Source organism: Canis lupus, chromosome 23, assembly GCF_048164855.1.
Source record: "Canis lupus baileyi chromosome 23, mCanLup2.hap1, whole genome shotgun sequence".
Taxonomy (NCBI): Eukaryota; Metazoa; Chordata; class Mammalia; order Carnivora; family Canidae; genus Canis; species Canis lupus.
In genome coordinates this window covers 22,253,640-22,270,729 of record NC_132860.1, presented here as the reverse complement: position 1 = coordinate 22,270,729, position 17,090 = coordinate 22,253,640, and the positions used below count along the sequence as shown (strand labels likewise).

At 37.3% G+C, this 17,090-nt stretch overlaps 1 protein-coding gene across 1 annotated transcript; it reads left to right on the top strand.

Moving 5' to 3' along the window:
• The first annotated feature begins 6,852 nt into the window (after nt 1-6,852).
• LOC140615260 (olfactory receptor 52D1-like) lies at nt 6,853-7,830 on the top strand. Its single transcript, XM_072795178.1, has one exon. It carries the CDS (start codon nt 6,853-6,855, stop codon nt 7,828-7,830), a length of 978 nt encoding a protein of 325 aa, XP_072651279.1.
• Nucleotides 7,831-17,090: the final 9,260 nt, after the last annotated feature.

The window sequence follows — 17,090 nt, the reverse complement described above, 5'->3', positions numbered from 1 at the left end:
GGCAGGATACAAAATCAATGCCCAGAAGTCAGTGGCATTTCTATACACTAACAATGAGACTGAAGAAAGAGAAATTAAGGAGTCAATCCCATTTACAATTGCACCCAAAAGCATAAGATACCTAGGAATAAACCTAACCAAAGATGTAAAGGATCTATACCCTCAAAACTATAGAACACTTCTGAAAGAAATTGAGGAAGACACAAAGAGATGGAAAAATATCCCATGCTCATGGATTGGCAGAATTAATATTGTGAAAATGTCAATGTTACCCAGGGCAATATACACGTTTTTTGCAATCCCTATCAAAATACCATGGACTTTCTTCAGAGAGTTAGAACAAATTATTTTAAGATTTGTGTGGAATCAGAAAAGACCCCGAATAGCCAGGGGAATTTTAAAAAAGAAAACCATATCTGGGGGCATCACAATGCCAGATTTCAGGTTGTACTACAAAGCTGTGGTCATCAAGACAGTGTGGTACTGGCACAAAAACAGACACATAGATCAGTGGAACAGAATAGAGAATCCAGAAGTGGACCCTGAACTTTATGGGCAACTAATATTCGATAAAGGAGGAAAGACTATCCATTGGAAGAAAGTCTCTTCAATAAATGGTGCTGGGAAAATTGGACATCCACATGCAGAAGAATGAAACTAGACCACTCTCTTTCACCATACACAAAGATAAACTCAAAATGGATGAAAGATCTAAATGTGAGACAAGATTCCATCAAAATCCTAGAGAAGAACACAGGCAACACCCTTTTTGAACTCGGCCATAGTAACTTCTTGCAAGATACATCCACGAAGGCAAAAGAAACAAAAGCAAAAATGAACTATTGGGACTTCATCAAGATAAGAAGCTTTTGCACAGCAAAGGATACAGTCAACAAAACTCAAAGACAACCTACAGAATGGGAGAAGATATTTGCAAATGACCTATCAGATAAAGGGCTAGTTTCCAAGATCTATAAAGAACTTATTAAACTCAACACCAAAGAAACAAACAATCCAATCATGAAATGGGCAAAAGACATGAACAGAAATCTCACAGAGGAAGACATAGACATGGCCAACATGCATATGAGAAAATGCTCTGCATCACTTGCCATCAGGGAAATACAAATCAAAACTACAATGGGATACCACCTCACACCAGTGAGAATGGGGAAAATTAACAAGGCAGGAAACAACAAATGTTGGAGAGGATGCGGAGAAAAGGGAACCCTCTTACACTGTTGGTGGGAATGTGAACTGGTGCAGCCACTCTGGAAAACTGTGTGGAGGTTCCTCAAACAGTTAAAAATATACCTGCCCTACGACCCAGCAATTGCACTGTTGGGGATTTACCCCAAAGATACAAATGCAATGAAACGCCGGGACACCTGCACCCCGATGTTTCTAGCAGCAATGGCCACTATAGCCAAACTGTGGAAGGAGCCTCGGTGTCCAACGAAAGATGAATGGATAAAGAAGATGTGGTTTATGTATACAATGGAATATTACTCAGCTATTAGAAATGACAAATACCCACCATTTGCTTCAACGTGGATGGAACTGGAGGGTATTATGCTGAGTGAAGTAAGTCAGTCGGAGAAGGACAAACATTATATGTTCTCATTCATTTGGGGAATATAAATAATAGTGAAAGGGAAAATAAGGGAAGGGAGAAGAAATGTGTGGGAAATATCAGAAAGGGAGACAGAACGTAAAGACTGCTAACTCTGGGAAACGAACTAGGGGTGGTAGAAGGGGAGGAGGGCGGGGGGTGGGAGTGAATGGGTGACGGGCACTGGGTGCTATTCTGTATGTTAGTAAATTGAACACCAATAAAAAAAAAATAAAAAATAAATAAAAAAAAAAAGGAAATTAAATGAATATAATGCCTGATAGAAAATTATTATGAAATTCAAGCCCACTCTAACAGACCCATACTTTGAGATCTGGAAAGTCTAGAATCCTAAAACTAGGATTTGGTCATGACATCTGGATGGATGCTACCGTTGAAGATCATTGTAAATCTGGTCGTAGGATAGTCTAATTTTTGGTTAATTACTAAGTGAAGTTAAGAAAAAAATGCAGCCTGAAGATAACAAGGGGACCTTCACCCATCTTCTATGGAACATAGAATCACAGTTTACACAGATGGGAATACATTATGATAATGTTTTTACTTATTTTAATCCATAATAAAATTCTTAGGATCCATTCCATATTGGCACAAAATCATTTATGTGGCTTCAAATTCAAAGAAAATACTTTTTTTTTTTTAGTAATTCAATCTCATAATAGCATTACCAATACATTTTTAAACCATATTGACTATTTGTATGAAGCAGCAAACGTGTGTAGGATATGAGAGATGCAAATTGTAATTAAGAAAACACACAAAATTAGTTGGTCTTTAATAAAACGGTGATAGATAAAGAGGGAATAGAAGAAAGAATTTAATTATCGTAGAATTTTTTTATCTTCTTTTAGGTGTGTCCACATTCTAAAATTCTTCTGAGATGAAGACAGTTAGATGAACTTAATATTTATGTCCCTTCTAAAAGTGAGGTCCTTTGAGTCCCAGAGACAGGACTTCAATAAGGAAAGAATGAGGACTGTCTCCTAACCTACAAGGATCTGTCAAGGAAAGAAGGCTCCAAGGAAAGATGCCTCTCTCACTCTTTCCTGCTTGGCTATTGGCGTAATCTCAATCTATGGCCCAGTCCCTCTCAGAAACCTTCCCTGATTTAACTCACTGCGAGGCCTGGTCTGTAAACTTCTACTTCCCTTCTCATGGCATGTTCCACTTGGAGACGTCGGGGAGCACACGCCTCTGTGGCTCTTAGTCTGATTGGCCATAGCAGGTCTCATACTTTACAGCCAACAAAACAGACTAAGGCAGATGTGTTTATAACTTTTATAAAACAACTAAATCATGTAGCTAGTCAAGAATGCAGGGAGACAGCATGACATAAGAATATTAATAACATTATGCCTATCAATAATTTTCAATGAGCTAGATACTCAGCAAAGAAGCATCAGTGAATAAAGCATAACATCTTCATTCAAATACTTTCATTAATTAAATATGGTATCCACTCTTTTAAGTATATAGGTGCATATAATCGTACCGCTACTGAGTAAGGAAAAATATCTCTTTTATAGCACTAAGGAACACTTCACCAGACCTGCATGCATCATTCTGAGTGTATCTCACAAATATAAAGTTGTGAAAAATCAAGATTTATCAACTGGCATTCCATAGCACCATTTGTAAAGAGCTTAAAAATATGTCATGGTATTTGTTAAATTAGGATTCACGTTTATGTCGTAGCTATATTAAAAAGTATAAAATGTTAAGGGAATTACATGAAACAATTCATCCTTGAGGATAAGAAAAAGAAATACCATGAAAATAAGTTAGACAGGAGGATCTTATACTTTATGTAACGTTTTCTGAAACTATATTGTGAATATTAATGCATGCTATATTATTCTTTATAACCTTTTTGTTTCCAACATGATTAAAATAAGAGGAAAAATATTGACATTCATAGACATGAAAACATCATGAGTGATATGAAAAATAAAGATTTTTACTCTATACTTCTATAATATGATTATAGTATTTATAATCCATTTTATCTGCAGTGTTTTGACATATTGTCTTTATCACACAATATATGGCACATATACTTAGGCATTTGTATAGATGTTATTCTGCTTAAATAATCAGGCTATTCTCATACCACAGTTTTTTGTTCAAAAAAGAGCCATTTTACATTTAAATTTTAGTAGGCTAGTGCCCCTATACAATCATCATTATTATCTTCAAAACTTGTTTTCCATTTGAATTTCATGATTTTATATATATATATTTCATGATTTTATATAAATATATATAATATGTATATTATATATATAAAATAATAATAATATAATATAATATATATAATATATAATATAATATATATTATAATATATATAATATAATATAATAATATAATTATATATTATTATGAATTTCATGATTTTATATATATATTTCATGATTTTATATAAATATATATAATATATATTTTATATATATAAAATAATAATATAATATAATATATATATAATATATTATATAATTATATATTATAATTATATAATATATTATATAATATGATAATTATATATAATTATTATATAATTATCATATTATATAATAATATAATATAATAATATATAATAATATATAATATAATATATAAAAATATATTATATATATATATATATAATATAACTTTTTAAGAGAGAAAGTGCACAAGTAGGAAGAAGAGGCAGAGGGAGAGAGAGAATCTTGAGCAGGCTCTACACCTGGTGCAGAGCCCTATGTGGAGCTTCTTCTCATGACCTTCAGATATGACCAGAAGGAAAAACAAAAGTCAGGTGCTCTACAGAATGACCTACCCCAGCATCCATCTTCCAGTTGAATTTCAGAATCATTCTGTCAAGATTCTAAAAAGAATGCATCTTTTAATTTTTTTCCATGCATCCTGGTTTATGAATTCTTTGATGGGGGAATAGATAGCTTTCAAATATAGTTGTGTTCTGGCTTTTATTAACACAAGAAAACAAATCCAAGTAAGATGCCCACAAACTAGGACACCTAATTAGTTCATATAAGAGAACTATTTATTTGCTTATTCATTTACTTATTCATTGATTTGACTTTATTTCTGCCCACTATGTGACAAACATGACGCTGGTGATCGGGATACAGTACTTGGAGAGGAACTAGACCAGGGCTATTTTCTCTGAGTAGTGTGATTATCCAAAGAGCAAGCTTAAAATTGGTGACTGAGGGGTCCAGGATTCTGGCCAGTACTATGGCGCTTCATAGAGCTTTGGCGATATTCTACAAGAAAAGTCTGTTTAGAACTTGTACACAGGGAATTCACAGGATCATGAATATAAGCCTGAGACAGTAGGGCCAATCAAAAATGAGTCTTACTGGTTACTCCTGTCATCATTGTCCATCAGGATCTCCCTGGGGAAAAGAGGAAAGATGACTGAGCCCAGGATTTTGGCATGTTACTATAACACAGCTTTCTGCAGGGGAAGCCTTGTGGATGTGTCCATGAGCAGGTGCCTTGATCCTGGCCTATTCTTGTTAGTGATTCCTTCTGTTGATGTATTGATTGTGCTACACCCTTCATTCTGTCACTCGTTCCCTTACCATGGCCTCCCTCCTGTTGACACCTGACTCAGAACAAAGTCTCTTTACAGGGTCTGTTGTTAGGCAGAAGTTGCACTACATCATGATTTAGAATGTGGTCCTCTGAGTCCCACTCTTGCAGTGGCTTTGACTGTTGTTGTCAATGTTTTGTTCTATATTGTACATTCTCCAATTGATGTGGCACAGATTTTTTTGGACAGATTTTTTCCCCTGACTTCATAAGCAAGAAATATGCCTACATCTTGTCCCAGAAATAGAGGAGATATTGGGACATGATTGTTGTACATGCATAAATATGCTGGGGGAAATATCTAGGGACTAGCCATTGGCTTGGGAAACAGAAAACACCTGTAAGACAGTAACGATCGACAGAATCAGAGATGCCAACAGCATTTTATGAGGTTATCCAACCACAAGGGTGTACCTCTGATGTTCTCAGGACTATGACTATTCAGGCCATAGAGTAAGGCCCTAATGAGTTACCACATCTACACAAAGGTGGAAAAGAGAGCCTTGGGGATACAACCTCCCAGGCCACAATATTGTGCCACAATCATCTTTACCTTCACCCTCTCTCCCTAGTCTCCTCCTGGACTACCAAAGACTAGAATATGCCCAGAACCCCTAGGGTCAACCAGCCTCATTTCCTGGCAGTTCAGGGAAACCTCCAGGGTCAAGTATACATTAATAGTACTGGTGTCTTGTTTTGTGTGTTTGGGTTGGAAGAAATGGCAAAGAGCTATATCTGGGCACCCAAGGGGCCTTTCCTTAGATGATTTAAGGGGCCTTATCAGGTCTTCTTGTGTACCTGAGAGGGAGGAGTGAGGATATTAGGGCACTGAGTATGTTCTCCAGGAGCCATATGGTTGTAGACAGAGCCACAGACAGCTGTATACACTCACACATACTCGTTTGAGGAAAGGGTCGGAGTCCAGCTTCCCTCACTGTGACTGTTTCACAGTCAGGTGAGTGTCTCTGGGTGAGGTGGGCTTCACGGTCCCATTCTGGCAACCTGGCCAAAGGTACCCAGAAGCTTGTCACCTGCTGCTTCTGGGTCCTCATTGAAAATTTGTCATAATAATTCCCTTCAGGTCCCTAATGGGCTATAAATGTGTATCCTTCAACTTTTGGTGAGCAATTCTGTTGTAAGCATTTAAGCTATTTTGTTTCTGAAAAGCTCATTGTTGGCTGATTTCAACCTCTGTTTACTCAGAGTGATATTGAATATTTTGTCATGGTTTTAGTATTTCTGCTGATTTTTGTCTCACATCCATGAAGTTCCATTCTTAAAGGGGATACATATTCAAAAATACACATAAATATTTTTATTTACTTAATGACATGCTTCATAGATGAAAACTGGTAAGTGCATTGTAAATAAAAATATTCCAAATGTATATATTCTAAGAGATTTAATATGGTAAGAACATGTTATTGCTACTGTAAAGTTAGAGCATGATGTATAATATATAACATTAAACTATGATATATAATATATATCACCTTAATATCAAAATTATTTGTGTACCTTATCATTCCACTTTTTTGTTTAACTTTCCAACCCTGAATTCTTTCAAGTTTGAGGCTCATGAGTGTTTTATGGTTCTTCTCAACTATTACACCAGGGTGATACCATGACTGTGTGCAATGTCTCCCTGGGGCATCCTCCTTTCTTCATTCTCCAAGGCATTCCCGGGATGGAGGACAAACACAGATGGATCTCTATCCCCTTCTGTTCCATGTACTTCATCACCATCCTTGGGAACTGCACCATCATCTTCATCATCTGCACAGAGCGCTCCCTGCACAAGCCCATGTTCCTGCTCCTCTGCATGTTGGCCCTCACAGACCTGGGCATGTCCACTACCACCATTCCCAAAGTGCTATGCATCTTCTGGTTTAGACACAGTGAGATCAGCTATGTGGGCTGTCTGGTCCAAATGTTCTTCATTCACTCCATATCTGTCATGCAGTCTGCCATTCTGATGACCATGGCCTTTGACCGCTACGTAGCCATCTGTGAGCCCCTGCGCTATGCCACCATCCTTTCCAATAGTCGCATTGGGCTCATTGGCTTAGTGGGTTTAGTAAGAGCCATCCTTTTCATTCTGCCCATGCCTGTCCTCCTCCAGAAGATGCCTTTTCATGCGAATCATGTCATCCCCACCACCTACTGTGAACACATGGCTGTGGTGAAGATGGTGTGTGTGGACACCACAGTCAACCGGATATATGGTCTGGTGGTGGCCTTGTTGGTTGCCGGGCTAGACATCTCAGCTATTGCCTCCTCTTATGTGCTTATCATCCAGGCTGTCCTGCGGCTGTCTTCTAAGGAAGCCCACCACAAAGCAGTCAACACCTGCACTGCACACATTGTTGTCATGCTTCTCTACTATACTCCCTCACTGTTCTCTTTCCTCACTCACCGCTTTGGCAGGGGAATTCCACTGCATGTGCACACCATTCTTGGAAACCTCTACTTCCTTATACCTCCAATGCTCAATCCTATTATTTATGCAGTGAAAACCAAGGAGTTTCGGGAAAAACTGACCAAATATGGGTACTGGATGAAAAAGCACATAATCAGTAACCATGGTCAGAATCCTTTCTAATTATATAGCACTGGTGGGCATGAGGAAATAATGTCAAGTAGAGGCAGTTCCTGGAGTGTTGGTTAGTGGCAGAAATGTGTCATACCGTCAGATTGACTACCTGAATCCTCAGACTTGGAGGCTAAATCATAGGGGACCTCTTAGCTGTCAGTAACTCCAAAGGAAGGCTGTCATTCCTGTGAAATAAAAATAATGATAAATTTTCTGCATTGTCGGCATGGTGGTGGGTGAGTTTATAAGTGATCATCTTTGTGAAAGGATTTTAGACAAGGACACCTGATGAACATGTGGGAAGGAAGATGGAATGTTTCCTGTCACAGGTAACATATAGCAAACAATGACTTGCCTGCCAACTTACCATGTAGAGTCAAAGTGTGATGGGAGTGAGTGGGCATTTATATTTGAGTGTGTAAGAGGAAGTGGGAGGTTTAGTTTGGGGACAGCAGGAAGAAACAAGGAAAGGACAAGATGATATTTATAGTTACTCCATTATTTCCTCTGCTGGCTGACATTTACTTAGTATAGAAGACTTTGTTGTATCCATGAAGAACCAAAGAATATGCACAGGAGACAAAATCTGTATCATTCAGAGACAGTTCAGAGGAAAAGGGAAAAGGAAAAGATCCTGAGCTTAAACGTTTCTAAGCATTTGACTTAATTTTGTACTAGAAAAAAACCTTCCAGAGTCCTCTCTCCTTCTCCTCTCAACTGATTCACTGTTTGGTAAGATTCTCTTAACAAAGAGAATTTCTGATAATGTCCTGTTAATGGTTTTTGTTCCAAAAGTCTGCTTTATCTGGAACTCTATGATTACAGAGCTCTGCAAAGCAATTTCTGTGGGTGCCCCTGAAGATGTCCTGAACCTGTGCACCTATGGAATCAGACCCTGTGCCCAGTTGATGGAATTTGTTCCATTCACAGGACATTGTTTCCACCTCTAAAGAATTGATGTGAATGCAATGGCAAGAATTAGAAGTTGTGTGATATTTGAAGCAGAAAGATCCTAGTGTTTCCATCTTATTGTAGAACTAACATATGAAAAAAAAAAAGAACTAACATATGTGGCAGACTTTAGTGAAGAAGATGCCTCTCCTTAATTCCAGATGGCCACCATTTAGAGGAGACTTCTATAGTTCATCCACTGTAGGGAAATACATGAAATTTCTTTAATGTTGTGCCTGCTGGAAGAAATACCAAGAAACGTTTGCAGAACCCTGAACATTTCAATACCAAGGAGTCAGAGAGAGCTAGGACATTTCAGAACTTAGACTAAGGGGACAATGTTCTCGAGAAACTATGAGGATTGTATAGCCACTGCCTTTCCTATGAATCAAAGAAACAAGGGCAGAGTGGGTGAGGAATAGGTTCTTGCATGTCAGTAAGGAGTCCTATGGTCATACATTGAATCCTCCCACAATATAAACAGCATTCAAACCAAAACCAAACCCTGAGCAGAGTGCTTTATGCTTAATAATTTAATTGACAAATAAGTAGCAGAGAGTAAACACGTCGGGGCACTCATCGGGCTGAGGAGCTGTGGCAGCAGAAGGCTGTTTGCTCAGATCTGGAGTGTTGTCTTTTCATCTGGTTTGAAGGGATTTCAGGTACAGAAGAAAGTCCACCTGCTGTAAATATTTTTCTGTTTATTTTTTCATGAGCTACTCTATAAACATGAAAATCCATTTTTTGTTTCACTGAAATTACGGACTAAAGCTTTATTAATGCCTGAACACAATTCACTAGGAGTAATGTATGTAGAATGCTGGCAGTAGCAGGTGTTTCAGGAAAATTATGGGAAGCTAGAAAATCAGAGATGCCAATGGAAGGGAGCCCAATCCTGTCTGCATTTCTCACTGGGCTTTTTTCCTTTTTTACAAGTGTTATTAATCTGTGATTGATGGTTCTTCCTGTAGGATGGGCTTCATTTCCCCCCCCCCCCCACCTTAGCCTTACTGGAAAAGTCACCGAGGAACCACATGTGAACTGAGTAGTTTTCCATCAACTTTATAGAATGTTACCTAGGGTGAAAAACTAGAAGGATATTCGTACATTTGATATTTTAGTCACATATAAAACACATTCTGCTTTCTGCCAGGTATTCTAATCTGAACAAAGGCCAGTTCATTTCATGTTCCTTTTCTCCATTATATTTGGAGAACTTGAGCCTTGATGTGTCTTAAAAACCAAGTAAAAAATTATTTCTATGAATGAATATATAATGTTTTATTAAAATAAATCACTCCTAATAACCTGTGAGTGAGGCAACAACAGTCACTGGAGTCTGAGTTCCTGGCACAGAAGAACTAGCAATTTCACCACTGGGGAGTGTAAGCTGGGTGCCCCAGAAAGCACGGCCTAAGACACAGCTTGGATATGGGCAGTTTCTTGAGACAACCGATCGCACAGGATGGGTGTGCACAACAGGTCAAGTGAAAGCCGGAAAAAGTAAAGCCAATACAGGGATTTTTTTTTTTTTTTTTTATCAAGCTGCACAGGACTAGAGGAGACTGGTGTCCAACATTGCTAGGACCAGCTGAAGCACTTTAGGAAATGCATTTCAGAATTGTTGTCTTCAAGAGATGAGAGGATTTTACCTGTGGCTCCTGTGTACTCATGTCCTCAACCCTAGTCATTCGAGGCTGTGTGCATGACAGCAGAGCTGGAGGCTGGTGTCCATGGCATGGAGTTAGGGAGGCCGCATGGCTAGGAGCTCCAGGTACTAGGTGTCACCTGATGTCTACTATCTGATCACACCTGCCTGGAAGTGGTCCCAGCACCGGTGGCTGAATAGCATGTGTGACCAAGGGCATTAGGCAGTGGCATGGAGTTTACCTGCTGAAACAGTCCACATGACTGAGACCTCACCTGAAGTCTGTGGACTTGTTTTGAGATTATAGGAGTTCCCCCCTTGAACCCATCCAACAGAATTGTTATTTTACCTTTAAGCTGTAACCACATAATTATCTATCTTTATTATGATTAATTCAATTTCAACAGTTATAATCAACTGAGGTCATCTTAGCTGGTATTCTCTAAAAATATTCCTTAAAAATATTTTAAAGAGCTCCAGAAAGAGCTTCTATAAATGTACATGGTTCTCTGTAAATGATATTTTTCTGAATTTACCGTATCACACAGGACTAAATGAGAATGTTACTTCTGTTTGCTGTGCCAAATTATATTGTTCCTGTTAAAATAATACATGTACTCAGAAAGGGAATTGAGTGTCTTAGTACACAACAGGATGTAAAATTGTCTCCAGTTCTATATAATGTCACTTCTGGAATCATCCCTTTGGACATGCGATATGTATACCTATAATTGCCTTATATTTCTAAAATAGTAATGAATATATACATAAAAATGAGATACTGTTCTGATTTTCACAGATATGACTCTCCCGTCTATATACAGATGTGTATCTTGCTTTGATATTTTTCTTCAAGTTGTTTTTTTATTTTACCTTTTCCTCTCTGTCTTGTAGCCAATAGATGAGTTTTCCTGTCCCTGGCATGGACAACGGGAGCACATACTTTTAATTTTTTCTTAATTCACTAGGTCCTGGTTGTTTCTATTTTATTTCTTGCTAAATCATATTTTCCTATCCATGTGAAATGGCATTCAACAAAAACGTAGCCAAACAGACCCAGGAGAAGTGAGACTAGAGGCAAATGGAGCTGGCAGTGGCCCTCCTTTGATCCCAGTGTCCTACAATTCTGAGAAAGACTGTTTCCTCTCTTGCTGCAGGGCTCCTTTTTCTGAAGCGCTTCCTGCATTTTCCTTTGGCTGTGAACTTGATCCATGCTGAGCTCATGCTCCATTTTGACAGAAGTGAAAGCACCACTACCTGCCTCTCCTGAGTGCTTCGAAGGGTTTGCGGGAGCATAGGCACTTGTGGGAATTGTGGTGATATTCTTTATTCGTATCTGAGTGTCCAAGGTAGCTTTGTGAGCTTGTGTAGTTTGCGTTTTTAGAGTTCATTTCTGCTGGTGTGACACAAGATTCCCCATTAAGAGGCTGAAAACACTTTTTCCAAACCTCCCCTCTATGAGTTTAAAATGGATATTGAGGTGAGTGTTTTGGCCTCCTCTTAAAGGACCACTGCTTTGAAGTTCAGTTCCTAAAATTTCTGTCCTGTGGTTCTCTTAATACACCAATACACCCGAGAAGATGCTAACATCTTTACAACTTCTTAGATGTATTGAGTTCCCATTAGCAAGCTAAAGCTACTAATCTACCAGGTGTCTCTTGTAGAATTTTGCCTGATTGTTTTCAAATATCATGTTCTTTGTTCTTGGAGTCTTACATGCCAGTACCTATGAAACAGGTGAATACTAGATTCTGTGGCAATAATGTTTCTCTCGGTATAGGTAAATGGAGATGAGAGAGAAAGAAACTTAGACATTTACATAGATGTGTATACACACATATATACGTATATATCCATATAGGTATCCATAATGAGAAATCGATAGTTTGAATATGCACCACCGACGGAGGGGCTCTTGTTCCACTGAACACTACTTTAGTTTTTGACAGGCATTACTTTTTGTTTTTATTAAATTGTTTAAACTTGTGAAGTCCAATGCAAAAAAAACAAACAAACACACAAACAAAAACTCCTGTTTCCATATTGGGGATTATTAGGAAGTTCTCATTATTTTTATACTATAGTTGAATGGAAGATGTTGGAGATTTACACCTTATCACATGTGTGCAAGAGTGAGGGTAGAACATGAGTATTTAATATTAATTCAAATAGTTGATAAAAGAAAACAGGTATAGTCAAACAAGTCATGTAAAACCCTGCCGACGGCAACAGAAGGAAACTCTATCACACTTCACTAGATTCTGCTGTGAACTTTGGGCCGTTGATAGCAGTCACATGTAGCAGAGGTATATCAGAGGTGGTCTGGCCTCAGGGAAGTTCCACTTTGGATTACTGAGCCACGTGCCTAGAATTAGATGAGAGGAAATTGAAGCAATAATTGACAGGTGAAAAAAAAGATGATTTCAACTTATATTAGTCTCCTTTCATCCTCTTTCATTTGAATGTCTGCCATTGGTTTAAATCCAATATTCAGGGCAAAACCAATTAATTTTGTATGTAGGTATTCTCAGAGGTTATCTAACAATTTGTTAATGAGTGCAAACTGTATGAAACTCTAAGCATATTTCCCTTCCAGTCCCTGAGCATAGAAGTATATTTGTGTGTGTGTGTGTGTGTGTGTGTGTGCCCTCTTCAATCGTTCACCAATGTTTTATAGTTTTCAGAGTCCAGGTCTTTCAAGTGCGTGGTTAAGTTTATTCCTAGATATTTTATTATAGTAGGTGCAACTGCAAATGGGATTGTGTTCTTCAATTCCCTTCTTACTCTTCATAATTAGTATAGAGAAATGTAACAGATTTCTGCACATTGATTTTGCATCTTGTAACCTAATGAATTCACTTACCACTCTCTTAACTATAGGGAAAAAAACTGCTGGTTACCCAAGAAGGGTCAGGGGTGGGGGATGGGAGAAATAGGTGAAGGGGATTCAGAGTATCCTTATTTTTATGAGCAGTGAGTAATACATGGAATTGTTGAATCACCTGAAATGCATATAATGCTGTATGTCGACTATACAGAGTTAAAAATAAAGTAGAAGGAATGAAAGTAGACAGTTAAATCCAACCATGAGTCTTTAGGAAGATAGGAATCATGATAGTGCCTACATCACAGATTTGTCCATATGTAAAGCACCTAGAATCATGTCTGGCTCACATTAGCAATTTATAGCTATTCAGTATATCTTTTATGGGAAATGCTTTGGAAATTAAATGAATATAATGCCTGATAGAAAATTATTATGAAATTCAAGCCCACTCTAACAGACCCATACTTTGAGATCTGGAAAGTCTAGAATCCTAAAACTAGGATTTGGTCATGACATGTGGATGGATGCTACCGTTGAAGATCATTGTAAATCTGGTCGTAGGATAGTCTAATTTTTGGTTAAAATTTAGTGAAATGAAGTTATGAAAAAAGAAGTGAAGTTAAGAAAAAAATGCAGCCTGCAGATAACAAGGGCACGTTCACCCATCTTCTATGGAACATAGAATTACAGTTTACACAGATGGGAATACATTATGATAATGTTTTTACTTATTTTAATCCATAATAAAATTCTTAGGATCCATTCCATATTGGCACAAAATCATTTATGTGGCTTCAAATTCAAAGAAAATACTTTTTTTTTTTTTTTTGGTAATTCAATCTCATAATAGCATTACCAATACATTTTTAAACTACATTGACTATTTGTATGAAGCAGCAAACGTGTGTAGGATATGAGAGATGCAAATTGTAATTAAGAAAACACACAAAATTAGTTGGTCTTTAATAAAATGGTGATAGGTAAAGAGGGAATAGAAGAAAGAATGTTCTTTTTAATTATCGTAGAATTTTTTTATCTTCTCTTAGGTGTGTCCACATTCTAAAATTCTTCTGAGATGAAGACAGTTAGATGAACTTAATATTTATGTCCCTTCTAAAAGTGAGGTCCTTTGAGTCCCAGAGACAGGACTTCAATAAGGAAAGAATGAGGACTGTCTCCTAACCTACAAGGATCTGTCAAGGAAAGAAGGCTCCAAGGAAAGATGCCTCTCTCACTCTTTCCTGCTTGGCTATTGGCGTAATCTCAATCTATGGCCCAGTCCCTCTCAGAAACCTTCCCTGATTTAACTCACTGTGAGCCCTGGTCTCTAACCTTCTACTTCCCTTCTCATGGCATGTTCCACTTGGAGACTTCGGGGAGCACACGCCTCTGTGGCTCTTAGTCTGATTGGCCATAGCAGGTCTCATACTTTACAGCCAACAAAACGGACTAAGGCAGATGTGTTTATAACTTTTATAAAACAACTAAATCATGTAGCTAGTCAAGAATGCAGGGAGACAGCATGACATAAGAATATTAATAACATTATGCCTATCAATAATTTTCAATGAGCTAGATACTCAGCAAAGAAGCATCAGTGAATAAAGCATAACATCTTCATTCAAATACTTTCATTAATTAAATATGGTATCCACTCTTTTAAGTATATAGGTGCATATAATCGTACCGCTACTGAGTAGGGAAAAATATCTCTTTTATAGCACTAAGGAACACTTCACCAGACCTGCATGCATCATTCTGAATGTATCTCACAAATATAAAGTTGTGAAAAATTATCAACTGGCATTCCATAGCACCAATTGTAAAGAGCTTAAAAATATGTCATGGCATTCATTAAATTAGGATTCACGTTTATGTCGTAACTATATTAAAAAGTATAAAATGTTAAGGGATTTACATGAAACAATTCATCCTTGAGGATAAGAAAGAGAAATACAATGAAAATAAGTTACACAGGAGAATATTATACTTTTTGCAATTTTTTAAAAATCTATATTGTGAATATAAGGATACATGCTATATTATTCTTTCTAACTTTTCTGTTTCCAACATGATTAAAATAAGAGGAAAAATATTGACATTCATAGACATGAAAACATCATGAGTGATAAAAAAACACAGATTTTACTTCTATATTTTTATCTTATGAATATAGTTATCTATAATCCATTTTATCTGCAGTGTTTTGACATATTGTCTTTATCACATAATATATGGCACACATACTTAGGCATTTATATAGATGTTATTCTGCTTAAATAATCAGTCTATTCTCATACCATAGTTCCCTTGTTTATTATTTTATTAAAAGATTTTATTTATTTATTCATGATAGACATAGAGAGAGATGCAGAGACACAGGCAGAGGGAGAAGCAGGCTCGATGACAGGAGCCGACGCGGGACTCGATTCCGGGAATCCAGGATTGTGCCCTGGGCCAAAGGCAGGTGCTAAACCGCTGAGTCACCCAGGAATCCCCCAGTTTCCTTGTTTAAAAAACAGCTATTTTACAATACATTTTAAATTCTATTAGGCTAGTGCCCCTATGCTATCATCATTATCACCTTCAAAACTTTTTTCTATTTGAATTTCATATATATATATATATATATTTTTTTTTTTTTTTCAAGGGAAAAAGTGCACTAGCGGGGAGAAGGGATAGGGAGAAAGAGAGAATCTTGAGGAGGCTCTACACCCAGTGCAGAGCCCTATGTGGAGCTTCTTCTCATGACCTTCAGATACGACCAGAGGTAAAATCAAAAGTCAGACACTCTACAGAATGACCTACCCCAGCATTCCATCTTCCAAGTGAATTTTAGAACCATTCTGTCAAGATTCTTTTTTTTTTAATTTATTTTTTATTGGTGTTCAATTTACTAACATACAGAATAACACCCAGTGCCCGTCACCCATTCACTCCCACCCCCCGCCCTCCTCCCCTTCTACCACCCCTAGTTCGTTTCCCAGAGTTAGCAGTCTTTACGTTCTGTCTCCCTTTTGATATTTCCCACACATTTCTTCTCCCTTCCCTTATATTCCCTTTCACTATTATTTATATTCCCCAAATGAATGAGAACATATAATGTTTGTCCTTCTCCGACTGACTTACTTCACTCAGCATAATACCCTCCAGTTCCATCCACGTTGAAGCAAATGGTGGGTATTTGTCATTTCTGTCAAGATTCTAAGAAGAATTCATCTTAGAATTTTTTCCCAATCATCCTGATTTATGGATTCATTGATGGGGGAATAGATAGCTTTCAAATATAGTTGTGTTCCGGCTTTCTTTAACACAAGAAAACAAATCCCCACATACTAGGACACCTAATTTAATAATATAAAGAAATATAAAAGATAAAACATAAATATAAAATATTTAAATATAAAATAATAAATATAAATATTTATTTAAGTATATCATATAATGTAATAAATATAATAAAATATATAATAATTTATAATAATATAAAAGAACTTATTTATTTTCTTATTCATTCACTTATTCATTGATTTGACTTTATTTCTGCCCACTATGTGACAAACATGACGCTGGTGATCGGGATACAGTACTTGGAGAGGAACTAGACCAGGGCTATTTTCTCTGAGTAGTGTGATTCTCCAAAGAGTAAGCTTAAAATTGGTGACTGAGGGGTCCAGGATTCTGGCCAATACTATGGCACTTCATAGAGCTTTGGCGATATTCTACAAGAAAAGTCTGTTTAGAACTTGTACACAGGGAATTCACAGGATCATGAATATAAGCCTGAGACAGTAGGGCCAATCAAAAATGAGTCTTACTGGTTACTCCTGTCATCATTGTCCA

What these genes read in the sequence shown, in the direction of transcription:
- LOC140615260 (XM_072795178.1), top strand. Translation starts at nt 6,853, where the DNA reads ATGACTGTGTGCAATGTCTCCCTGGGGCATCCTCCTTTCTTCATTCTC.